We start from the raw sequence: 27,499 nt of genomic DNA, 5'->3' as shown, positions 1-27,499 counted from the left end.
ATTTGCCCAGCACCACTTATTGAAGAGACTGTCTTTTCTCCAGTGTATTCTTGCTTCCTTTGTCATAGGTGACCTTAGGTGCATGGGTTTATCTCTGGACTTTCCATCTTGTTCCATTGATCTATATTTCTGTTTTTGATGCCAGTAGCATATTGTTTCAGTTACTGTAGCTTTGCAGTATAGTCTGAAGACAAGGAGCCTGTCTACCCAGCTTCAAGTTTCTACTTTGTTTTTGTCAAGATTGCTTTGGCTTTTCATGGTATTTTGTGTTTCCATACAAAATGTAAAAGTTTTTTTTTTTTTCTAATTCTGTGAAAAATGCCATTGGTAATTTGATAGGGATTGCACTGAATCTGTAGATTACTTTGGGTGGTTTGTTTGTTTGTTCATTTATTTACTATAGGTCTTTGTTGAGAACTTTTATCTTTTTATCTTTCTTTAAATTGGTTGAGGTCCATGCAACTCTAGTAAGCTGACCTTCTGAACATTCCAGGTAGTGTCCTGTATGTGGATGGAGAGAACCAAATTTTCTATTAAGCTTTTTGTACAGCTTAGGGTTTAGGTTTAACTTTAGAGCTACTTGGATCTCTTGGTTGTAGGTGTCTGGTGTAGTGGGCAGAGAGTCTCTGTAGCAAAGAACAGTGTCCTCACTGTTGTGTGGATACCAGATGAGCAGCTGTTGGAGTGCATGGTGCGAATTTACCATCCCTAACTATTCTGTAGTAATAACCCTGAATCACAGTCTTTGATAATGGAACAACGAGAGTAATACTTTAGATTTAAAGTATTAAATTGCCTTGTTTTTGTGGTTGCAACTGCAACTACATTGGATGTAGAAAGTGAAATTATACAATGAAAATTGAAGCCATAAGAACAAAAATCTGAATAATGACATGTGAAAGTGAAAGTCACTCAGTTGTGTATGATTCTTTGCAACCCCATGGAATGTTGCCTGGCTTATCTGTCCATGGAATTCTCCAGGCAAGAATACTGGATTGGGTTGACATTTGCTTACAGGGGATCTTACTGACCCAGGGATTGACCTGGGTCTCCTGCCCTGCAGGCAGATTCTTTACCAACTGAGCCACCAGGAATGACCTTGAATAATGACATGATCCTCACCTATATAATACTGTAAAGTATATCTCAATCTGGTTGGAATTACTAGTATAAGAGACAGAAATTGTAAGGACCTATGAGAAGCAGAAGAGATTAGGAAGACCTGGCAATAATACACTGAAGAACTGTACAGAAAAGATCTTAATGATCCAGATGACCATGATGGTGTGGTCACTCACCTAGAGCCAGACTTCCTAGAGTGTGAAGTCAAGTGGGCCTGTGGAAGCATTACTATGAACAAAGCTAGTGGAGGTGATGGAATTCCAGCTGAGTTATTTCAAATCCTAAAAGGTGATGCTGCTAAAGTGCTGCACTCAATATATAAGCACATTTGGAAAACTCAGCAGTGGCCACAGGACTGGAAAAGGTCAGTTTTCATTCCAATCCCAAGGATGGGTAATGCCAAAGAATGTTCAGGCTACCATACAATTGTACTCATTTCACATGCTAGTAAGGTTATGCTCAAAATCCTTCAAGCAAGGCTTCAACAGAACATGAACGGGAAACTTTGAGATGTATAGCCTAGGTTTATAAAAGGCAGAGGAACCAGAGAACAAATTGCCAACATTTGATGGATCATACAGAAAGCAAGAGAATTCCAGGAAAACATCTGCTTTATTAACTACACAAAAGCCTTTGATTGTGTGGATCAGAACAAACTGTTGAAAATTCTGAAAGAGATAGAAATACCAGACCACTTTACCTGTCTCCTGAGAAACCTGTATTCAGGTGAAGAGCAACAGTTAGTACCAGACATGGAACAATGGACTGGTTCAAAATTGGAAAGAAGTACAACAAGACTGTATATTGTTACCCTACTTATTTAACTTATATGCAGAACACATTATGTGTAATACCAGGCTGGATGACTCACAAGCTGGAATCACAGTTGCCAGGAGAAATATCAATAACCCTAAATATACAGAGGATACAATTCTCATGGTAAAAAGTGAAGAGACTGAGAGTCTATAGTAATAAAATATCCCAATAATGGAAAGAAGAATTGATGCTTTTTAATTGTGGTGCTAGAGAAGACTCTTCAGAGTCCATTGGACTGCAGGGAGATCAAACCAGTCAGTCCTAAAGGAAATCAGTCATGAATATTCATTGGAAGGACTGATGCTTAAGCTGAAGCTTCAATACTTTGGCCACCTGGCATGAAGAGCCAACTCATTAGAAACCCTGATGCTGGAAAAGATTGAAGGCAGGAGGATAAGGGGATGACAGAGGATGAGATGGTTGGATGGCATCACTGACTCGAAGGACATGAGTTTGAGCAAGTTCTGGGAGATAGTGAAGGACAAGGAAGCCTGGTGTGCTGCAGTCTATGGCATCGCAAAGAGTCAGACACAACTTAGTGACTGAACAACAACATTGTTAATACTTTCTAAATTCATAATATTTTAAAAATTTACTTTCTCATTTGGCTCCATTGGGTCTTAGTTGGGACATGCGGGATCTTCAGTCTCAGTTGTGACAGGCAGACTTTAGTTGCAGCATGTGAGCTCTCAGTTGTGGAATGTGGAATCTAGTCCCCTGACCAGGGATCAAACCTAAGCCCCCTGATTGGAAGCTTGGATTCTTGGTTATTGGACCACCAGGGAAGTCCTCATAGTGGGTTTTTTTTAAACTGTATTATTATCTCAGTCATCAGAAGTAATATTATGAGTAATACTATCCTAACATGCAAATGATTTAAATGTTATAAAGGAGTCTTCTCAGTACTATATATAAAGTAAATACTAAAAATGACCTTTATTGCAAAGGGAACTCTACTTGATACTCTGTAATGACATGTATGGGAAAAATAACTTTAAAAGAGTGGATTTTATATATATATATATATATATATATATATATATATGTGTGTGTATATATATATGGAAAATAAATAAATATATATATATATATGGCTAATTCACATTACTATACACCTGAAACTAACACAACTTTGTAAATGAACTATACTCCTTTAAAACTCATAAAAATAAAGGAGTCTTCTTTGTAAAGTGACAGAAGGAGCTGCATGAGGGGTTGAGAAGGAGACTAACATCATTCCTCCTCTTCCTCATTTAGCTTTGAATCTCCGGCAGGTTGGCCTGGTCCTATCTCTCATGCTCACACTCATGGGGATGTTCCAGTGGTGCGTCAGGCAAAGTGCTGAAGTTGAGAACATGGTGATGTTTATCTTTCTGTTCTTAGCCTTTCCAAGTCTCCTTGCTGTTAAGTGGCATAAAAGCAATTCTTATGTAAAATAGTAAAACTATTATTTTTACATCTTAGTTAACAAAGTTTTTTAATGTTCTTCTCCATCTGCTTAAAGTTAATGTAAAATAAAGTATATATGTCTTTTCTCAGGCTTATGTGTGCCATGTCAGAACGTTTTATATTCACATCAAACTGTCCTCAAATAGAATAAATGTCTGTAGGTGCGAGGTTCTGAAATCCTGGAGAGAAGCTAATTTCTTAGCAGCTTGTTTATCTTTGTTTCTTAATGGATGATTCCTCATATTTTTAAAAATAATTCAGTTTTTTGAGGTTTCTTTAATTAATATGCTCCTCTCTCCTGCCCCTCCCCCATTTTATCTCTTATTCTCATGTGTGTTGAACACCTGAATTTTCTGGTGGCCCTTCTTTCTGGTAGGATAAGCTCCCTCTCAGAAAGTGCTCTCATAGATGTGGCATCATGGTTGTTCAAGAGGCCTTAGTCAATATATAAATTACACACTTTTGAATATTTGCAACTTCTTCTAAAGGGAGAAAAGCAATAAAAATTAAATCTTTTCACTTCTCTCTTCTAATAGAATAGAAAATGACTAATAATTAAATGGAGGTTTGATGACCATCCAGTTCTGTTATCTATAACACATGGCCCTCTGTGGCCACACATTACTGATTGGTGTTCGTAAATATTCTTTTCTTTGACAAAATGCTCTTGTTTTTCATTCAGGTGTGAAAAGTAGATCAATAAAATCTTACCATTCATTTCTCTAATTCTTTTAGTGTTAATATAAACTTGAAGGAAGTGGCTGTAAGCAAAAGTGTTGAAGATTATGAACAAATTTGCAAATCATCCAAGGCCTCATCAAACTCCTGTTTCTGTCCTGTGTGGATGCTAAGAGACCTGGGATATTCTGAACCATATAAAATCAGATATAAAGATAAAAAAAAAAAACAAAATGTCTCATTTACAGTTACTAAACCAATACAATATCGTAAAGTAAAAAAAAAATAATAATAAAAAAGATAAACATCCATAAACAAGACCCTCTGATACTAACTCATGTGATGTCATATGTGTTTCAGATGATTTCAGTAGAAAGGGAGATTGAATATACAGACCTTGAGAAAGAAGCACCCTGGGAACTTGAGTATCGTCCACCACCATCCTGGCCTGAGGAAGAATGGATTTACTTTAGAAATGTTAACTTCAGGTACAGCTTGGACGGGCCTCTGGTATTGAAGAACCTGGATGACACACTCATTAAACCAAGAGAAAAGGTTAGTTTAAGCCATTTGCCTCTTTAAAATCCAGCTAAAGATTTAGCACCACATCTGCTCTTGGTTTTCTTGTCAGTGTGTTCGGGGAAGGGGGGCAGGGAAGGGCTCTTTGTACTTCATGGATACAGATCTAATCAGTGATATGTAGGTGAATCTTTCTTGGAAACTGACCATGGAACGGGGATATAAGCATTTTTTATCCTCTGTATTGTGAGCTTCCTCATGGTGGTTGGTGGGCCCTGGGCTCCTGGGCTCAATTTTAACCTGACCCAGGACACTATATGTGACACCTGATTATTCATACAAAGTCTGGGAAGTCAGTCCTAGCTCCCTGTCCCTAATTCTCCAGTATCTCCTTTCCATCTTTTCTTCTTTGTATTTCTTAAATCTTCTCTTCCTCCCACGGTGCCCTCTGTTTGCAACCTGCTCCTCTCTCTCTTGGTCTTTTCTGTAGGCTTGTCCTCCTACACATCCATGCTGAGCTGCCATCCCCTGGCCCTCCCGCCACAGACTGCATCTTTCTTTAGCACAGATCTGATCCTTACTGGGCTGGGAGAGCTGCTGCAGGAACCAGAGCACAGCCCCAAGTCTACTCCATCAGGGGCCATGGGGTGAGCTCATTGTTACTAGAGTGGAGCCCAGAATCATAACTCAGTCAAGGGTGAGGAATCAGGGCCTGTGATGGAGGCAGGACCTAGAGATTTGCTCAAAGTCAAAAGCAAATTGAACAGAACAGGGAAGATCCACATGGGAGATGGCAGAGAGACTTGTGAGCTGAACCGGCCAGTGTCCATGTCTGCTGTGATGTTCCTTTATACTCAACTTGAGGTCCTTGGCCTGGACCAGGGCAGACTCTTGAAGAAGAGAATAAACCAGAGCAGACAAGTTGGTAGAAAGCTCTTTCTCATCTCCCTCTGCAGCCAGAATGTCTCCTGACTTACACACACCGCTACTCGGGTTGCGTGTTGGTTCTCCCAAAGCACCACATCCTCCCAGCTTCCAGTGTGCAGTCTGCTCTCTGCCTCAGAGACCTTCCCCTCTGTCATCTGGATGGTGAAAGTCTCCTCATTTTCTGAGGTGACTCTAATGCATCTTTGAGACCCTCAATTCTTCTTCAGTGTCTTATATACTCTTTGAAGGTAGCATTCACAGTACAACTATGTTCAAAGCAGCTGAAAGTAGGAAAGAACTAATCCTTACAATGAAATATCCAATGTTTAAAAGGAGGAAAATTCTGACCTATGATTAAACCTTGACAACATCTTACTAAATGTCAGACACGAAAGGAACAAATACTCTGATTCTGCTTTTGTGAGGTGGTGAAATCCTATGAATTTGACAAAGTGGTCAAATTCAGGAAGACAGGAAGTAGGATGGTGGTCTCCAGGGACTTGGGGAGTGGCAATGGGGAGTTGTTTGTTTAATGGTTATAGAATTTCAGTTTTATGAGGCAAAAAAAAAAAATCTTGAGCTTGGTTGCATACCATGTGAATGTACTGAACATTAAACCATCCACATAGAAATGGTTAAGTAATTAAATTTTATGCTATGTGAGCTTTATCATAATTAAAATGTAAGATAGCATCTGTGTCGTGCTTTGTAATTTGAGGTCTGTATCTCATGGTACCTTGAGGTTTTTAAAATCAAGGAGCATCTTATCTTCATCTTTGTTCCCTAGAAAGTGGCATTCTGCAAGGGTGAGTAACACACAGGTGTGAGCAACCAGTAACCAGAACATACACACAAGACAACTGCATGAACAACTGAAAGAACTGCTTTAACTCTTTCCACCACAACCCCCAGTGGACTATAGCTGTAATTTAATGAATGATACTCTTGTAACATGAAAATACATATTCAACTTATTGCCAGAATGATACCCAGGGAGCAGCTTCAGTTAGTTGCAGCACTAAAGGTGACTCATAATTATTTCCAGTTCCATCATAGTTCAGGAAGAAGCTGAGGACTGTTTTGTTGGGAAAACATTAACCACAGCTCTTGTTACAATCCTGTCCCTGAGAGCACTGTAGGTGATGTTAGCTTACTCTCAGACAATGTGTCTGTCAGATTTCCTGTTGTAAATGTGATTCTGTTAACTTGCACTTGTCTTAATTTTCCCCAAAGCCATAAAATAGGAATTATTTCAGAAACTCTGCAGTACAACTTACAAACATAATAGATTCTATTCTTCCTTCTTAAAAACTGGAAATCATAGGACTGTTGAGATTCCAAAATATTTGAGGGCAAATTGAATTTGGAAGCTGAATTAATGACTGTGGTAGCTTGACTTTTGATCTCTGACTTGGTCTATCCCCCGTATCACAGATCAGTTCAGTCGCTCAGTTGTGTCCAACTCTTTGTGACCTCATGGACTGCAGCACCAGGCCTCCCTGTCCATTACCAACTCCCGGAGCTTGCTCAAACTCATATCCTTCAAGTTGCTGATGGCATCCAACCATCTCATCCTCTGTCGTCCCCTTCTGCCTTAACAACGTTAGCTTCATTTCTGTGTTTGGAGATGATGTCCATGCAGTGTGTTCAGGAAATGATTCTACTCCATCTGTGAACATCCCAGGTTCCCTCTCCTGCTAACCTGTCCCACTCCATCACTCTGGGTCACCCCTTTGGTGCTGGGTTTGATTGAAAGAGGCTGCTGCGGGGGATGTGGAGTGAGCCTGCCCAGCCGAAATGGGGCTTTATTCTCTTTCCATTGTTTCCTCTGCTGTCCTGATTCCTGAAAGTTAGAGTTAATAGGAGAGTGTAGTAGGTACTACATATAATTTTAATTCATGGAAGAAATAGCAAGTAAAAATAAAGATCCCAGATGAGGTAAATAGCACCTTAATTTTCCCAGTTAGATTCTGAACACTGGTTGTAATTTTCATTTAGATGGTTTTGTGGTTGATTTAATGATTTTAGAGTTCTGGGACATTTTAAAGCATTTTTCCAGCTCTCGAGATAGAATGGTTTTGGTTTATTATTTTTTTCTTGTTCAGAGCTCTTACTTCTATAATACATTTTTAGAGATACTTACTAAACCTTGCTGTAATGTACAAAAATATTTGTTTCCTACATTTTCCCCTTTTTTATATAGTATCTCCTCAGCAACCCCTCTCCTCACTCCCAGATTATCCCACTTCCCTTGCTGGCTTTCTAATTCCTTGTGACTCAGACTGTGGTGTCAGGGCCAGCAGCTCCTACATCTCCTGGAGCTTTCTAGAAATGCAGAGTGTCAGGCCCATCCAGACCTCTTTACTCAATTGAACAAGACCTTCTGGTAAATTCCTTTCTCTCCCATAGGCATTTCTGATGAGAGATAACCTGTGATTTCTATTAAACGTCCTTTGACAGGTTGAAATTGAGCTCAGGTCCCTGTTATGACTGAGCATGAGGCTCTAGAAGTTCTGTGCCACTTCCCCTATAGATTTACTTACTTTCATATTCCGCAAATTGCACTTATACTTTATAATTCAACTCTGTGTGATTCCACTGCATTTCTTTGCATCCTCTCAGTGGAGTCTGTCTTCATCATGGGCAGTTTTCATCCTGCTGTCTGTCCTTCCCCACACCAGCCTCATGCAGGGACTGGAGGGATTTCCCACAGGCTCAGCCCTGTCTGGGCCTGGAGTCAGAGACAGCCCTGCACAACAGTGTATGTGTGGCTTTTTCACCACCTGATAGGATCAAAAATGAGTCTTGCTCTCCAAGCAGGGCAGGAGGTCTGTTTGGTTTGTCTTCTGGGGAACCATTGCCCCACTTAGCTGCAGGTTTTTCTTACAGCCCACCTGGGGTGCTGGTTCTTGCTGCTGACAGCCAGCCTACCTGACCTCAAGTACTCTCTCTGCCTAGTGATGTCATCCCACTCACCGTGTTATATGTACCCATGTCCACATCATGCTTCAACTCTCTGGCCACAGGATCTCTATGGTAGGACTGTTCCTTTAACTTCAGCTACACCTCTCCCCACTTTCTCTACACAGACACATGATAAGATACCAGGCCATCCAGGTTTAAGGAGTTCATCAGCAGAATGGAAAAGAGGCTGACAGATGTGGGTTTGAGTCTCATCCTATGACTTAATGGACTCTGAAATTTCAGGCATACCAATTTATTTTTTTTATTTTATTTTTTTTTTATTTTTTAACTTTACAATATTGTATTGGTTTTGCCATATATCAACATGAATCTGCCACAAGCCTCAGTCTTGTTTTGGAAAAATGGAATTGATAGGACCTAACCCATAGGCTTGTTGTACAACTTAAATGAGATAAGACATGTAAAGCACCCAGCACATGGGGCAGAGTAAATGCTTGACCAATGATGGTTGTAGTTTTTATACTGTATAAAATGACTATAAACACTTACATGGCGGAAGTTGTTGTCTGTCCCATGAGAATAAGGTGTTGGCCATTCAGAGTTTTATTTATGGCTGTAGGATCCATCTGCCATGTTTCTCTTTGTCCAACTTATCATATGTCTAAATAATATGGTGATATTTTTTCCATAAATTTCTCTGGCCTGATTAAAAATCTCAGCTTCCTGAAGAAGCGTCTTTGTCTCAGGGCTCCCCAGGGAATACAAATGAGAAAAAGTCAAGTCTAGTACAGATCCTGCTGTCAACATATACAGGCCAATTGAAGAAACAAGAAAATGGCTAAATTAGTTTTGTAAGCTAGAAGATGGTCAGAATTTTTATAGAAGTTTAGGAAAAGATAATACAACATCTGTTAGTACTGGGATAAGCACACATAGGGTACAGGGAGAGCATTTCTGAATTATCAGTCATGTGAGACAGACTTAGTGATGAGTGGTCAGGGCTTCAGCAGGTGGAAATGCATGTGAAAGGCCTTCTGGGAGGTGAGACCAACATGAGCAAAGGCACAATGCCCTGATCCAGTGAGTAAAGAACCAGGCACCTGCAAGGCATTCAGGGAAAAGAACTACCAGGTGTGTAACACACATTTTTACATTCGACCCTCACAACTACCTAGTGATGCCAAGGAAGCTGACTCATGTACATGAAGGATGGAGAGGTCAGTGGGGACAGTTTTGTAGAAGAGATGTCCTGGGGTGGAGTGACACAGAGCCGACCTTCGGGGGTTTAATCTGGGAAGTGAGAGCACGTGGACCCTAGTGGGCAGGTGTGAGGGGCAGGGAGCCAGGAGCTATTGTGTTTCCAATAAAACGTTCTGGGAAATTGACTCCACTTTTCAGAATCAAACTGATGTCAATTAAAACAAAGCTATTTGTTTTATGTTTATGTTTATGAATGTGCAGGGAAACAGGTGGAAGTTGAAAATGGTATCATTTTTCTTGAGGACTAGATTGGCAATGCTATGCTATGCTAAGTCGCTTCAGTCGTGTCTGACTCTGTGTGACCCCAGACAGCAGCCCACCAGGCTCCCTGTCCCTGGGATTCTCCAGGCAAGAATACTGGAGTGCGTTGCCATTTCCTTCTCCAATGCATGAAGGTGAAAAGTGAAAGTGAAGTCGCTCAGTTGTGTCCGACTCTGAGCGACCCAATGGACTGCAGCCTACAGGGCTCCTCCATCCATGGGATTTTCCAGGCAAGAGTACTGGAGTGAGGTGCCATCGCCTTCTCTGAGGTTGGCAATACTTAACAGCTTTCTCTTAAAATGTACATACCTTATTCTCAGCAATTCCACATCTGAGAATTTATCTGAAGAAAATAATTAAGGTTGTTTGCAAAGATTTAGCTTCAAGGATATTTGACACAGAGTTATTTATGATAGCAAAATATTGGAGATTGGCTAAATATCTACCAGTAGGAGTTTGTTAAATAAATGACCACATATACTGTAATACTATGTAGCTATTTAAAATAAATATTCTTATGAAATTCTAAATGAAGATACATTATAACAGTATGTTCATACTAATCCTATTTTATTTAAATATGTGAATTTGTATCTTTAAGAACACATAACACAAGTCTGGAAAATAAAAACATCAACATCTTAAGACTGGTTTTATCAGACTTCTAGGGTATATCTAGTCTTTATTTACTTTTCAAATTCATTTGCACTGATTATGATTAAGAAAAGAGTGTTTTAATTTTGTTTTTTAAAAGCTAATGCATCCTGACTCTCAGGTGGTGCATGTGGCCTTAAAATGAGGGTTTGAGCCATGAAACATTGCAAGAGTAGAGTCTTCAGGGTTTGGCAGTATGCTGGACTCAGGGAAACCTGGAAGTAAGGTGGACAGTTGTGCCTATGAGTCTGGGAAAGAAGTAGAGTGGATAAGTCAGAGGAAGTGGCTGTTTTGTGTGGGGCATTAGATGTTGGTCATGTCGAGTTTGGTGTGTGAAGAGAGACCCAGGAACAAGTGTCTAACAAGTTGGTGTGGTCGTCAGAGAGGAACCCGGGCCTGGTTCCCTGCACATTCACAAACCTGTGATTTATAGCTTCATTTTATTGGACATCAGTTTAATTTCAAAAAATGGAATCATTTTCCCATGACATCTTGCTGAAGACACAACAGCTCCTGACTCCCTGTCTTACACTTCCCATTCTGATCCAAGTGGTAGTAAAAACAGAAGGAAGCTGTTACAAACCAGCTAAAATAAGATTTTTTCCAAGTGTCTTTGGTATTAGGAATGTAAACTTACTGATATTGGTGACACTTTTCGTGTGGAATTGGTAAAACCCATTGGTGACCCAGATAAGACATTCATACTATGTTAATAGGTTTAATGATTTAACTGTAGAAATAGCCAGAGCCAGGTGTTTTTTTGTTTTTTGTTTTTTCCTTTGAGTTGCCTTTGTTGGAGGGGATGTGTGGCCACATAGCATGTGGGATCTTAGTTCCCTACCAGGGACTGAACCCATGTCCCCTGCAGTGGAAGCTCAGAATCTTAACCACTGGACTGCCCGTGAAGTCCCTTGTTTCTTATTATTCTCCTCACTGGAGTTTGGAGCCCACAGTCCTGTGGTCATGAGCAGCCCTCAATGCCCCTACATATCTCAGCCCATTTATCCAAAGTCTACAAATGTTCCCATTTGCACAGATGGATCAGTGTCAGTAGAGCTGATAACATGGGAACATACACACATTCTCATGGATACAGTTGTCACCTGTGTCTTAATGTGTGTTGATTTATGTATGAGAACACCCAGACAGACAGACACATATTTTTATTGTGCTTCACAGATAATGCTACTTTTTTTTTTTAAACAAACTGAACATTTATGACAACTCAGTGTTGAACAAGTACATTGGCACCATTTTCCCTACAGTATTTGCTAACTTCATGTCTCTGTCACCGTTTGGTAATTCTCACAATATTTCAAGCCATTTTATTATTATTATATTTGTTTTTCTGATCTGTGATCAGTGTTTTTTACTGTTACTACCCAATAAAAGTTTAGATGATGGTTAGCATCCTTTTAGCAGTCAGTATTTGAAAATTAAAGTATGCATATTGTTTTTCATACATAATGCTATTTATTGTGCAGTAAGTAAATGACAACATAGTATAAATAAAATTTTTTACAAAATAATTTTATTTATTTATTTTTGGCTGGGCTGGGTCTTTGTTGCTGCTCTGGTTTTTTGTCTAGTTGCAATGCATGAGGGGTCACTAGTTGCAGTGAGCAGCTCTCTAGTTGCTGTGCACAGGCTTCTCACCGCGGTGGCTTCTCTTGTCGCGGCTTCCGGGTCTAGGGCGTGTGGGCTTCAGTAGTTGTGGTGCACCTTCTTAGTTGCTCTGTGGGGTCTTCCCGGATTAGGGATTGAACCCAGGTCTCCTGCACTGATGCATATTAGTCACTCAGTCTTGTCCAACTCCATTGTGACCCCATGGATTGTAGCCTGCCAGGCTCCTCTGTCCATGGAATTCTCCAGGCAAGAATACTGGAGTGGGTTACTATTTCCTTTTCTGGGAGATCTTCCACACTCAGGGATCAAACCTGAGTATCCTGCATTGACAGATGTGTTCTTTACAACTGAGCCACCAGAAAAGCCCCAATCTTACCATTAGTGCACTGAATTTCTCTCTGCTTTGGTTTTAATGACTAGACTGACACTTGACGTATCTTTCCAAGGTGCAATTGCAAGTATTAATTTGTTTATAAAATACCTTTTGAACTGCTGCAGTGAAAGGTCCCATATAAGTAGCAAATGTTGTGTTGATGTTGACTTCATTATGTGCATTTTGTCTATTGTCCTCTGTCTTATAAGACACTGAGATCTGCATTTTATAATTTTAAGATATTTCCTTTCAAGATATAATATAATTAAGATATTTAATATTAGGAAGTTTTTTAGTTTTTCTACCAAAGAATAATTCTTCTTAAATAATAGGCCCTTGAAAAAGTGAATGCTTATTTATGTGTAATACTGCTGACTTTACTTGTTGATATCTCCATAAAATTAGTCACATAATTCTCCAGGCTGTAGGAATAAAGCTAATTTAAAGGCTGACTTCTTATGGACCACTTAGGAGATCGCTGGCCTTTCACTGCCAGCATATTGTCATTTTTAACTCTTCTTGGGACTAGGGGGCTCTCAACCAGGGGACAGTTGTCAGTGTCTGAAATTTTTGGTTGCCACAGTTTATTTAGGGAGTGCTACTGGTATCTGGTGGGTAGAGTTCAAGGCTACTGCTAAACATCCTACAATACACAGGACAAGCCCTCTTCCCCCAAGAATGCATTATCTGGCCCATAATTTCAACAGTGCTGTGACTGAGAAATTTATAGACTACTCTTTATATAGAATTTTAAAATTCATCATCATTAACCAGCATTTCTCCCAGGTTTGTTGCATTTTGTTTATTCTTGCTCTCTCCTGAATCTCTTTACAGTGTGGCATTGTAGGAAGAACAGGGGCTGGAAAAAGTTCCCTTATCGCTGCCCTTTTTAGATTGTCAGAACCTGAAGGTGGTGTTTGGATTGATGGAATCTTGACAACCAGTATTGGACTTCATGATTTAAGGAAGAAAATGTCAGTTGCACCTCAGGTATGCACTCACATGTTCTTTTCATAAGCCACCTAAGTTTACTTATTTTTTTTTTTTTTATTTTTTTCAAATTAAATGAAAGGGTTAATTCTTTTTACCCCTAGTAGAGCATATTTTTAGCAGCAGGTATTTTCAACAGATACTTTCATCATATAGTAGGTTTTGTTTCTTTGTTTATTCATTAGTTTTGTGTGCATGTGATTTAATAATTTACTGAGATGGATTTCTGGACTCAGACTTCCTCAGATTCCACAATTTTATCCACTCATAACCACATAATTCTGAGAACAAAAGGATAAATTGTTTGTTTAGCGCTGGAGAGGTTCCTATAGGGAAATGCAAATTTTAAGTGTCTTCCAGATAGAGCTTTGCTGTAGGAAATGAAGACATCTTTTCAAAGTTGATTATGTCCCTGGAGTGTGTTCTGTGAAACTGTGGGGCTTTGAGAATTGAAGAGTGTACGGATACTATGGGAGACTTTGACAAATCAGCCATTAATAAATAATTTTCTCCAAGCAGTCAGTACAGAATAGTGAGGAAGAGAAAGGGACTTGGAATTCCATGTCTGTGCTCCTCAGTTTTCTCTGTCTTACAAGGCAGCTAACAATACCAACCCTTCAAGCTGTTCTGAGGGCAAAATAGGTCAGTGCATGGTATGGAGTGCTTCACACTGAGACCCAATGTGTGGCTGCTATGATGGTGGAGTATTGAATTGACCATCTCTCCCTCAGCTCTGATTCTGTTTTCCTTTCTTCTGCTTCTTAAAGAAGTATGCCTTTCAGAGAGTGTGTTGGAAATTGAATTATATGCACAGTAGAAGCTCCTTTCTTTTCTTGTGGTTTATCTACTCAGCATATTTTAGTGACTATTTGCTGAGCAATTACCATCCTCCAGGTATACTGTTGTTGTTCAGTTGCCCAGTCGTGTTTGACTCTTCACGACCCCATGGACCTACCATCTCCCAGAGTTTGCCCAAGTTCATGTCCATTTCATATGGTGATGCCATCCAGCCATCTCACCCTCTGGAAAAGCATCAGAATCTTTTCCAATGAGTCAATTGTTTGCATCAGGTGACCAAAGTATTGGAGTTCAGCTTCAGCATCATTTCTTCCAGTGAGTATTCAGCGGTGATTTCCTCTAAGATTGACTGGTTTGATCTCCTTGCAGTCCAAAGGACTCTCAAGAGTCTTCTCCAACACCACAGTTCGAAAGCATCAATTCTTTGGTGCTCTGCTTTCTTTATGGTACAGCTCTGACAACCATACATGACCACTGGAAAGACCATAACTTTGACTAGACAGACCTTTGTCGGCAAAGTGATGCCTTTGCTTTTTAATGCACTGTCCAGATTTGCCATAGCTTTCTTGCCAAGAAGCAGTCATTCTCTAATTCCATGGCTGTAGTCACCATCCACAGTGATTTTAGAGTCCAATAAGAGGAAATCTGTCACTGCTTCCACCTTTTCCCTTTCTATAGGCCATGAAGTGATGGGGCTGGAAGTCATGATCTTAGTTTATTAATATTTAGTTTTAAGCTGGCCTTTTCACTCTTCTTCACACTCATCAAGAGGTTCTTTAGTTCCTCTTCTCTTTCTGCCATTAGAGTGGTATCATCCAAATAGCTGAAGTTGTTGATGTTTCTCCTGCCAGTCTTGATTCCAGCTGAAACTCATCCATCCTGGCATTTCTCATGATGTCCTCAGCATATGAGTTAAATAAACAGGGTGACAATAAACAGCCTTGTTGTACTCCTTTCTCAATCCTAAACCCGTCAGTTGTTTCATGCAGCGTTCCAACTGTTGCTTCTCGACCTGCATACAAGTTTCTTAAGAGACAAGTAAGATGGCCTGGTATTCCCATCTCTTTAAGAGTTTTCCACAATTTGTTATGATCACACAGTCAAAGGTTTTAGTATAGTCAATGAAACAGAGGTATATGTTTTTCTGGAATTTCTTTGTTTCTCTATGATCCAGCAAATGTTGGCAATTTGATCTCTGGTTCCTCTGCCTTTTCTAAACCAAGCTTGGACATCTGGAAGTTCTTGGTTCATGTAACGCTGCAGCCCAGCATGAAGAATTTTGAGCATAACCTTATTAGCATGGAAGATGAGTACAATTGTCCAGTAGTTTGAATACTCTTTAGTACTCTCCTTCTTCGGTATTGGGATGAGAACTGACCTTTTCCAGTCCTGTGTCCAGTGCTGAGTTTTCCAAATTTGGTGACATACTTAGTGCAGCACTTTGATAGCATGATCTTTTAGGATTTTAATAGCTCTACTGGAATTCCCTTGCCTCCACTAGCTTTGTGCATGCCAAGTTGCTTCAGTCATGTCTGACTCTCTGCAGATCCTATGGACCTGCAGGCTACGGTCCATGGGATTCTCCAGGCAAGAATTCTGGAAAGGGTTGCCATGCCCTCCTCCATAAGATCTTCCCAACCCAGGGATCAAACCCACGTCTCTTATGTCTCCCGCATTGGAAGGTGGATACTTTACCACTAGCACCACCTGGGAAGCCCAACTTTCTTGGTAGTGATGCCTTCTAAGGCCCACTTGACTTCACACTCCAGAATGTCTGGCTCTGGGAGAGTGACGACAGCATGGTGGTTATCTGTGTTATTAAGGTCCTTTCTGTACAGTTCTTCTGTGTATTCTTTTCACCTCTTCTTCATCTCTTCTGCTTCAGTTAGGCCTTTACCGTTTCTGTCCTTGATTGTGTTCACGTATATAGCCAAGGGCAGTGGAGGCCAGGCATCCTGATCTTTCATCCTGCCCTCTGTTTTGACAGATTTGCTTTTTTTTTTTTTTGATGTTTTATTTTTGTGCTCCATAATCATCTGCCTATCAAACAAAGCTCAGAAAAACACCCTCTTGAGATGGGAAACAGAGAAGACATGAGACACAAAGAGCCAGGCAAATGTGCTTCCTGTAATGTGCCCTGAAATGCCTGTTTATTGGGAAGCATTTCAGCATGGCACCCAAAGGGAAGGAGAACGTGGGCTTGGACCTTATGACTGAGTACAGCTGTTGCTATCTACCGGTGGCCTCTAAAATACCTGGAATTACTCTAAGTACTCTTGTTTTTTCTAATTAATTTATTTTTAATTGAAGGATAATTGGTTTATGATATCGTTTTGGCTTCTGCCATGTATCAACATGGATCAGCCATAGGTATGTGTGTATATATATATATATATATATATATATATATATATATATATCCCTTCCCTCTTGAACCTCCTTCCTACCTCATCCCACCCCTCTAGGTTATCACAGAGCACCAAATTTGCATTCTCTGTATCATACATCAAATTTCCACTGGCTATCTAATTTTACATATGGTAATGCATATGTCTAAGTACCTTTGAAACCAAGATACAGCTTTTCTGACTAAAGTGAAATGCTACCTAATAGCCCTTAAGACATCTACTATCAAAAAAGAAAAATGAAAGAGAAAGAAAGAAAATGGGTTGGCAGTATTGGCAAGGATGTAGAGAAATTAGAATCCTTGTTCATTGCTGGTAGGAATGTAAGATAGTGAAGCCACTGTGGAAAACAAGTTGGTCAATTCTCAAAAAAGTTAAAGATAGAATTATTATATGATCTAGCAATTCTACTTTAGAGTATAGACCCAAAAGAATTGAAAGAAAGATCTTGAAGTGATACCTGTACTTGCATGTTCATCGCAGCATTATTCTCAGTAGCAAAAAGGTGGAGGCACCTAAAGGTCCATTGACAGATGGATCAATAAACACAACGTGGTGCATATATGTATACAGTGGAGTATTATTCAGCCTTAGAAAGGGAGGAAATTCTGACTTGTGCTACAACACAGATGAACCTTGAGGTAACAGTGAAATAAGCCAGTCACAGAGGACAAATACTGTATGATTCTACTAATATGAGGTACCTAGAGTACTAAATTCATGGGGACAGGAATTAGAATGGTGGGTTCCATGAGCTGCTGGGAGTGGGGAGTTGTTGTTTAATGTCTACAGAGTTTCAGTTTTGAAAGACGAAAGGAGTTCTGTGGCTGGATGGTGGTGATCGCTGTGCAACACTGTAAATGTACTTAATACCTCTGAATTGTGCACTTACAGCTGGTCAAGCTAGTCAATTTCATATGTATTTTACCACAATTTAAAAAAAAATTTAAAGGTATCCCTTTCAGGAAAAATGGGAAGAACTTTTTAGCACGTTCAGTCTCCATATTTAAAGATTTTCTCTGGCTATTTAATTCATGACTTGTGGTTGCAGTAGAAAATAAAGGAGTTTAGATTCCCAAGTTTTACGTTTTGATGGTACTCATCTCTGAAATGTCCAAGTGAGATTAGTTAGTAGAAATAAAGGGCCTGTCTGTAGAGTCCTTTCATTTCCTTTGATGCAAAGCTTTCAAAACATACCCTGCCTTATTTTTAAAGCTTCTTAATTAGAATTGTATGCTGGTGTACATAAAATAACTCTATAGATAAAGAAATAATGTTAGAAGATCCTTGGCTCTGCCAATAATGTTTAGAAGCACATCTGAGCAAAGACTAAACATATCTTTAGTCTTTTATACCATCGTATGTAAAATGGTAGTCTTACGTACCATCAACATAGTTTGGTTCTGTTCTGTTCTGTTGATTTCCACCCTTCCTTAGAGCATGTTCAACATACACACTCCAGAGAGCATCCTTACAAAATAGTGCCAAACATTGTATACATGTAGATTCCTCTCTATGTGCCTTTGTCTCTAAGGTACAATATCGGTTGATAAAAGAAGGAGTATCTGTAGAGAACTAGCAATGTGCAAAGTTCCCAGGAAATCATTCCAGAGGCAGCCAGGGATAGAATGTTTGTGTAGACCGAGTGTCAATGTGACCCACAGTTTTATTCCTGCTCTGCCTCAAAGGACTGTGGGGCCTTGATGACATTACTCAGCTTCCAGACTTCAGTGTCCTCATCTTTAAACCAGGCCTGGGAATCATTGCCACACAGATTTGTTGTGAAGATGTATCTGGGCTTCCCAAGTGGTGCTAGTGGTACAGGACCTGCCTGCCAACGCAGGAGACATAAGAGATGTAGATTCAACCCCTGGGTCAGGAAGATCTGCTGGAGGAGGGCACAGCAACTTGCTCCAGTATTCTTGACTGGAAAATCCCTTGGACAGAGGAACCTGGTAGGCTATGAATCCATGGGGTCGCAAAGAGTCTGACACTACTGAAGCGACTTAGCACACACAACTGGGTGAGATAAGGTTTGTGCCCATGTCTGGTTCTTGGGAATGCTCAGTCATCAGGAACTGTTATTATTCTTAATGATTGGCTTACTGGCCTTTGAATATTATTTCTGCTTAAGTAAAAAGAGTAATACTTTCTGGAATGACTTTACTCTTTAATTTCTCTTATGTGTTCATGGTGCTTGGTGATTTTCTTTATATTTATTGTTTACAATATAAACTAAATTGTTCATATGAATATAAATAGTAGAGCAAAGAAACAAAAATCAAAAAAAAAAAAAAAAACACAATAGGAATTTGTGGGAAGGTGTAACAGAGAAATGTATCTAATGTTTCCACCAAAAGCAAAAAGAAAGAATAACACTTTCTTGTACTTTGATTTCATTTTCCCCTCCCAGCAGCTTCTTTCCTGACCACCATCTTGTACACATTGTTACTTAACAGTCCTTCACCAAGACCTTGGGCCTTTTTTCTCAGTCCTCCCACACTCTTGGCTATTTTCTTCCTCTCCTTGAGGATCTCCTTGAGGATACAGAAATGTAGCTCTCATTTCTGCTCCTCTGTGCTTATTACAGTCCCTGACAAGTACTGATAAGAATTCATAACATTTGTGGAATCATTAACATGTTTTAACCCCTTATCCTACCATTTCCTGCTTAATTCTCACAATTCTGTAGTTATCCTTACATAACAGATTTAAAAACTGAGGCCCTAGGGGCTTGTCCCACTTATCAAGAAAGGGGCAGGGCCAGGAGTCAGATTTTGTGTGTGTCTGATTATTTTTTTCACAGTGTTTCAATTGTATAGCAAAATAGTAGGGTGCATTTCTTAAGCATAGATTTTTAACTTATCCTTCTCCTCTACTCTCCTCTTTGGTAAAAATTAATTTGTTTTCTATGTTTGTGAATCTGTTTCTGTGTTGTAAATAAGTTCATTTCTATTAATTTTTAAGATTCCACATATAAGTGATTTCATATGATATTTGTCTTTCTCTGCTGACTTATTTCACTTAGTCTCATAATCTCTAGGTTCATCTATGTTGCTGCAAATGGCATTATTTCATTCTTTTTATGGCTGAATAATATTCCTCTGTGTATGTGTGTATACATCATATCTTTATCCATTCATCTGTCCATGGACATACCTTGGCTATTGTAAATAGAAAAGTTGTGAAAACTGGGGTGCATGTATCTTTTTGAACTAGAGTTTTTATGTTTTCCAGATATTTGCTGAGGAGGGGAATTGCTGGATCACCCAGTAACTCTTTTTCAGTTCTTTATGGAACCTCCATATTGTTTTCCATAACAGCTGTACCAACTTACAGTCCCACCAACAGTGTGGGAGGGTCCCCTTTCCTCCACACCCTCTCCAGCATTTATTATTTGTGGATGTTAAATGATGGTCATTCTAACCAGTGTGAGGTGATACTTCATTGTAGTTTTGCTCTACATTTCTCTAATAATTAGTGACTAGAAAGAAAACTCAGCACAGAAGAATTGATGCTTTTGAACTGTGATGTTCAAGAATACTCTTAAGAGTCCCTTGGACTGCAAGGAGATCAAACCAGTCAATCCTAAAGGAAATCAGTCCTGAATATTCATTGGAAGGACTGATGCTGAAGCTGAAGTTCCAATACTTTGGCCTCCTGATGCGAAGAACTGACTCCTTAGAAAAGACCCTGATGTTGGGAAAAATCGAAGGCGGGAGGAGAAGGAGACCTCAGAGGATGAGATGGTTGGATGGCATCACCAACTCAATGGACATGAGTTTGAGCAAGCTCTGGGAGTTGGTGATGGATAAGGAAGCCTGGCATGCTGCAGTTCATGGGGTCGCAAAGAGTCGGACATGACTGAGCGACTGAACTGAATAATTAGTGATGCTGAGTATCTTTTCATGGGTCTGTTGACCATCTGTATGTCTTTGGAGAAATGTCTATTTAAGTCTTCTTCACATTTTTTGATTAGGTTGTTTGTTTCTTTGATATTGAGCTGTATAAGCCATTGTTCATACAGATATTGACTGTATTTATGTAAACTAGAAACAAAGTATCAGAAAGAGAAATTAAGGAAACAATCCCATTGACATCACATCAAAGGGGAAAAAAAAAACAGAATAAACCTACCTAAGGAGGTAAAAGGCCTGTATATAAAACCTGTAAGACACTGATGAAAGTAATTCAAGATGATACAAACAGATGAAAAGATAAAACTATATTCTTGGATTGAAAGATTAAATATTGTTAAAAATAACCATACTACCCAAGACAATTTACAGAGTCAATGCAATCTCTATCAAATTGCTAGTGGCATTTTTCACAAAACAAAAACAAAAACATTTAAAAAAATTTGTATGGAAACAGAAAAGACCGCAAATAGCCAAAACAATCTTGAGAAAGAAGAACACAGCTGGAGGAATCACAGTCCCTGATTTCACACTATACTACAGAGACACAGTAATGAAAAAGTATGTTACTATCACAGAAACCAGACACATAGATTAATGGAACAGGATAAAAAACCCAGATATAAGCCCATGCACTTATGGTCAGTTAATCTAAGACAAAAGAGGTAACAATATGTAATAAAGAAAAGATAGTCTCTTCAATAAATAGTGTGGGGAAATCTGCATGACTGCATGTAAAATATATGGCAAAACCAATACAATATTGTAAAGTTAAAAAATAAAATAAAATATTAAAAAAAGAAATAATTAAGGAGGCCGCGCCAGTGACAGCGATGGCGGCGGAGTCGGCGCTGCAAGTTGTGGAGAAGCTGCAGGCGCGCCTGGCCACGAACGCAGACCCGAAGAAGCTATTGAAATATTTGAAGAAACTCTCCGCCCTGCCCATTACAGTAGACATTCTTGCGGAGACTGGAGTTGGGAAAACGGTAAACAGCTTGCGAAAACACGAGCACGTCGGAAACTTTGCCCGGGACCTGGTGGCCCAGTGGAAGAAGCTGGTTCCTGTAGAACGAACCACAGAGCCTGACGAACAGAACTTTGAGAAGAGCAGTTCTCGGAAGCGCCCCAGGGATGCCCTGAGGGAGGAGGCAGAGATAGAGGGGGACTACCTGGAAAGCTGGAAAGCCTCCAGCAGCCAGTCATACAGTCCTGATAATAGAAAAAGCACAGAAAACTCCCAGAGCTCGAGCGGCCTCACAAAGTATCTCACAGTCATGGGAGGAGAGATGAAAGAAAGAGGTACCACAGAGCTTCTCCAGTTTACTCTTCAGACCATGAGTCTTCCGATTATGGCCATGTTCAGTCCCCTCCACCATCCACCAGCCCTCATCACATGTCTTTGGACCATTACAGACCCCTGGAGGAGGACCATGAACCCTTTGTTCCCCACCATAAGCCTGGCAAAGGCCATAGTAACGCCTTTCAGGACAGACTGGGAGTCAGTCAAGAGCAACACCTGGGGGAAGCCCAGGGGAGAGAAAGCACGAGTCAGAGCAAGGAGCACAGATCTTCCCATAAAGAAAAACGTCCACCGGATGCCAGAGGAGACGAGAAGTCTTCTCTGATCAAAGAAAAGTCACACAAGGTCGTCTCCAAAGAGGAAAACCGGAGGCCGACCTCTGGGGACAGCACAAAGGAGAAACCGCCCTCTGGTGTCAGGAAAGAGAAGGAGAAGGAGGGCAACGCCAAGAAGAAGGTCTTACCCCCCTTGGAGGTGGCTTAAGACAACCACCTTAAAAAGCCCTAGAGACTCCGAGAAAACCAAATCAGACAAAAACAAGCACAGTCTAGAAAACTCAGACATGGGCAAGGGGGCAGGAGACCTGTTGCCCAAGGCAAAAGAGAAGGTTTCTAACAACCTGAAGACTCAAGAAGGGAAAGTCAAACCTTCGCATTCAGATAGAAAGTCGGTGGCTTCCTTCCCTAAAGGTGAGGAGGCAGATTCGGATGATGAATTCGAGAAACCCACCATGTCTTTTGAGTCATACCTCAGCTATGACCAGCCCCGGAAGAAAAAGAAAAAGATTGTGAAAACTTCAACCACGACTCCTGGAGAAAAAGGACTTAAAAAAATGATTCAAAAAGCACTAGTAAAAACTTGGACTCAGTTCACAAATTACCTAAGGTGAATGAAAACAAGCCTGAGAAGCTTCCGCCAGTTGGAGCCGACTCAGCCAAGCTGAAAAAGGTCCCCAGCGATGTATTGCCAGTATTACCTGACTGCCCATTACCTGTGATCCAGGCCAACTACTGTCCACTTCCTTCCCCTGAATTGATGTCATCTTTCCAACCAAAGCGAAAAGCACTCTCCTCACCCCAGGAAGAGGAAGAAGCTGGATTCACCGGAAGAAGAATGAATTCTAAGATGCAGGTCTATTCTGGTTCCAAGTGTGCCTATCTCCCCAAAATGATGACCTTGCACGAGCAGTGCATCCGGGTGCTTAAAAACAACATCGACTCGATCTTTGAAGTGGGAGGCGTCCCATATTCTGTCCTTGAACCTGTTTTGGAGAGGTGCACACCTGATCAGTTGTATCGAATAGAAGAGTACAATCACGTATTAATTGAAGAAACGGATCAATTATGGAAAGTTCACTGTCACCGAGACTTCAAGGATGAAAGGCCGAAGAGTACGAGTCATGGCGGGAGATGTACCTGCGGCTTCAGGATGCACGAGAGCAGTGGCTGCCAGTCCTCACAAAGAACATCCGATCTGCACACGCCAATAAGCCCAAAGGCCGACAAGCAAAAACGGCTTTTGTCAACTCTGTGGCCAAGTCACCTCGTGATGTTCGAAGGAGGCAGGAGAAATTTGGAACAGGAGGAGCAGCTGTGCCTGAAAAAATCAGGATCAAGCCAGTGCCGTACCCCACAGGAAGCAGCCGGGCTTCCTTCAGCAGTGGCAGCAGCAACAGCTTTAACGCCAGCCCCGAGGAGACGGCCTATGATGGCCCGAGCACTAGTGGCGCCCACACAGCTCCAGTGGTCAACAGCACCATTTCCTATGATCCTAGGAAACCACCCGTGAAGAAAATTGCCCCAATGATGGCCAAGACGATTAAAGCTTTCAATATCAGGTTCTCCCGACGATAAATCGAGGACTTACCTTGGAAATGAAATCTGGGGGGAGGAATACAAGGACGGTGGGGGTTGGGGAATGGAACTTCCAGAGGAGACCAGAGCCTTTCACTCCGTGGAAGCTTTCCGTCCCCGTGTCCTGCACCGTCAGCAGGCCTGTGCCCAAGCCGGTGTCCGCAGCCGCTGCCTCCTTGCCTGGCGAGCACTTCAGAGTTCTGAAGACGTGAAGCTTCGCTCTCACCGAGGATTTTAAGGTCGATTGTACCTTTGTTGTTAATTAGCTTCTTTGTAAACTATAAGACATAGTTTTAATTAATAAATATTGCCCCTAGATTGTAAAAATAAATAAATAAATAATTAGAACATTCTCTAATACCATATAAAAAAATAAAGTAAAAATGAATAAATGAGCAAAGACCTGTAAGACAAGATACTTAGTAAGACAAGATCTTAGAGGAACACATAGGCAGAATACTCGTTGACATAAATCCCAGCACTATTTTTTTGGATCTGACCCCTAAAGTAATGGAAGCAAAAGCAAAAATAAACAAATGTGACCTGGTTAAACTTAAAAGTATAGCACGAAGAAAGCCATTTAAAAAAAACAAAAAGACAACCTATGGAAAAGAAGAAAATATTTGTAAATGACATGATCAGCAATGTATTAATTTCCAAAATATACTAATAGGGTTCAAAGTAAATTTAAAGAGAGTCCCAACTCCAGAGGCTGAGAAGCAAATTACTTTGTTTGTGCAAGACTTCAGGTGGCTGTTGACTATGGTCCTTGATAGAACTGCTTCATATCATGATTTCATGTGCATGCAGGCACGTGCACGCGCGCACACACACATACACACACAGAAACAAAAATGTCACAAAACAACATTACTATTGCTCTGTGCTCTGATATTTTCTGTGATGCCAGTTCTATTCTACTTCATATAAAAGACAAAATGATGATCACAATGCACAATCTGAAGTTTGACAAACACTGTCCCTGCCTGTCTCCCTGTTGGGCTGGGCTCCTGGTCCATGTTAGCATCACATCAGGAACTTCATTGTGTTTCAGATTGTCACAGCAGCCTTGCAAGGCTAACCCCAGTTTCCAGTAATGGAACTGTCTTGGAAAGATAAGTAATTTACCCTGAGTCTAATAACTAATGAGAAGTTGAATCAGAACTTAGAACTGTCTGACTCCAAATTTATTTTTTGTTTTCAATAAATGTTAGTTAAACTGAATGATGTTCTCCTGAGATATTTTTCCCAAAACATAACAAAAGTTTAGTAAAGTCAGATGATATGACTCCTCCTGTTTTGAGTCTCCTTTGGAGAATATCAGTTTTGAGTCTCATTTGGAGAATATCAGTTTTTGAAATGGGCTTTTTCATTTATGTATTATGGGCTAATAAGTGTGAGGAGAAGATATTCAAAATCTTACCCCTCCCCAGCCAAGAGACCTTTGTCTTTACAGTGTCTTGTTGGCTCCGAGATGGAGAAAAGTCTGTTGGTTTGGTTACTTGAAGTTAACTTGTCTATGTGCAGAAAACGTACATCTCTCTTCCCCTCAAATGAGTAGCAAGCAGTGATGCTTGTGTGTCAACACCCTGATTTAAGCAGCCTAGGAAGCTGAGAGCAGACTCTGCAGAAGGGGGAGCCCAGTACTGTTTCTTTGAGTTGCCCCACTCAGGTGAGCCAGGTCCACATCATGTTCCCCGAATCCCTGTTACCTGTGATCCTGGGAACAGCAGCAAGCTTCTGGGGTCATCTCTCTCTCCCAGGCTTATCCCCATCACTGTTGGTCCTGCCATGAACAGGTCAGAACTGGGGGAGGTGTGATGGCAGCAAGGACCTGAGTAGGAACCAGAGACAGGGGAGTGGGGACATAGACCATCAGTCCTCAGGGGAACTTTAAAAGACGAATACTTTATTTTTTTAATTACACAGAAGTTACATATCAAAACAGAAAAAAAAAAAAAAAAGATGAATACTGTGTTCTTAAGAAGTACTCCTCAATTTGTATTCAAAGTTTCAGGAAAAAGCAAAAATGAAAGCTTTTCCTAAATAATTTCCTTAAACACAACAGGTAGTTGAAGTGTATGCGTCCTTTGTGCTCAAGATCTGAAGTAGTTAAGTATATTCCCCAGGAAGAATGCCAGTTGAGATTACATTCAGGGAGTACCTGCTTACTTGAAAGGACCTGGATAATGGAGGGAAGATGGAGAAGAGAAGGGCGAGGAACACTGGGACCAGCCTCCCCTCACCTCGCCAGTTGTTTGTGTAAAGTTCATAGATAACAGCTAAAGGATGAGAAATCGCCTGCATGGGGGATTGAAAATTACAAAGAGTAAAAAGTTTTTATAAAAATATGAGGTACAATGATGGTTATTCTCCTGACAAGGAACTCGTACTATTGCTTAGATGGGTGTTAATCTTTGTTTCTAAATTCAAGAGTTTTAGGGGAAACTTTAAATTTGAGTCTCTGGATTTTTCAGTTCAATTCAACAATCATTTTGAAATGTGTATTTCTGGTGATTTTCAATGCTTTGTAGGCTTATCGGTCACTTAATCAATTTTGTGCAAATGAAGCTCCCTACATAGTATATTTTTAATTTTGGATTTTCCTTAGGGGTATATCTCTTTTGGTGGCACACTGTCCTGTGCCTTCTGCTTTCATTTCTTGATCACTAGACTTAAAACTGAGACAATAGGGAGAGAAGGTATGGGAGGCTCTCTAAAGTATCATTCTTCATCATGACTAGGGAAGAGAAATATTTGTCTTCTTCATCTTCTCAGACTTTCATGAAGTTAGAAGGAAACTCCAGCCCCAAGACCAGGCAGGATTTTGAGGCTGGTGATTCCGAGCAGTTCCAGGCACTGTGGAAGAGTCAGGTCTCCTCTTGTTCCCACACGTGTGCCTCCCCTTGTTCTGCCCCCTTCACTGAAAGGAGCCAGTTGGGCTCTTCTCTGCTGCCCATATTCTTATGACCTGGCTTACTAGAGCCTTCCAGAAGAAAATGTAAGTTGTCTACATGAGCTTATGTACATATTCTCTCCTGAAACTCAGGAGGTATATGATTCCAGTGTAATTTACTTGTGGCTCCTCTTGATGATGAATAGGTAGATGAATAGGAAAAGCTATTTAAATAATTTTATTATGGCTCATGTCACAGTGGGTTTCAGGTCCTCCTGGCCTTGCAGTTAGTAACGAGGTTCTGTGAGGCAGGTCATCCTGACGCACAGGTGAGAGAACGTGGGGACCAGCTGATGCAGAATCAGAGGTGATTTCTCCACGGACAGAGGTACCTCAAGGCCCCAGGAGCTGACGTTCTCTTTGAACGTGTGGGGATGTTCCATTCACACCTGGGGAGAGATTTCCAGATCCTAGAAGACAGTCTGACCAATGGAGAAAGTAACCTAGTTTATTCTTCATTGCCAAAGTATAAATACTGAATGGTTTTGCTTTGAAGCATAAGCCTCAACTAATCATGCAGTTGATGTTTCCCAGTCACACCAGGATTGACAGTTAATTTATGTAGATCTTGATGTAAACTTTCTCATGTGATTATAATGTCAGTTTGTGTGTGTGTGTTTAACCAGATATTTATTACCAGAATGGCAAATTTTTTTAAAAAATAAAATTT

The 27,499-nt window shown here is 40.5% G+C and overlaps 1 protein-coding gene and 1 pseudogene across 1 annotated transcript in view; both read left to right on the top strand.

Annotated features, from left to right (window-relative positions):
- The window catches only part of LOC147361939 (ATP-binding cassette sub-family C member 4-like), a 185,959-nt gene that overhangs the window by 131,083 nt on the left and 27,377 nt on the right, over positions 1–27,499 (top strand). The window contains 3 exon segments of the mRNA XM_086330259.1: positions 3,196–3,296; positions 4,426–4,620; positions 13,445–13,600. Of these exon segments, the coding sequence (XP_086186385.1) occupies positions 3,196–3,296; positions 4,426–4,620; positions 13,445–13,600 (452 nt within the window).
- LOC147361940 (elongin-A pseudogene) lies at positions 21,537–23,965 on the top strand (annotated as a pseudogene).

Source organism: Bos grunniens, chromosome 12, assembly GCF_055505025.1.
Source record: "Bos grunniens cultivar Pamir isolate PY7600 chromosome 12, Bosgru_T2T1.0, whole genome shotgun sequence".
In the NCBI taxonomy this organism is placed as follows: Eukaryota; Metazoa; Chordata; class Mammalia; order Artiodactyla; family Bovidae; genus Bos; species Bos grunniens.
The sequence above is the reverse complement of the archived record's forward strand: the minus strand, read 5'-3'. Positions and strand labels throughout refer to the sequence as shown.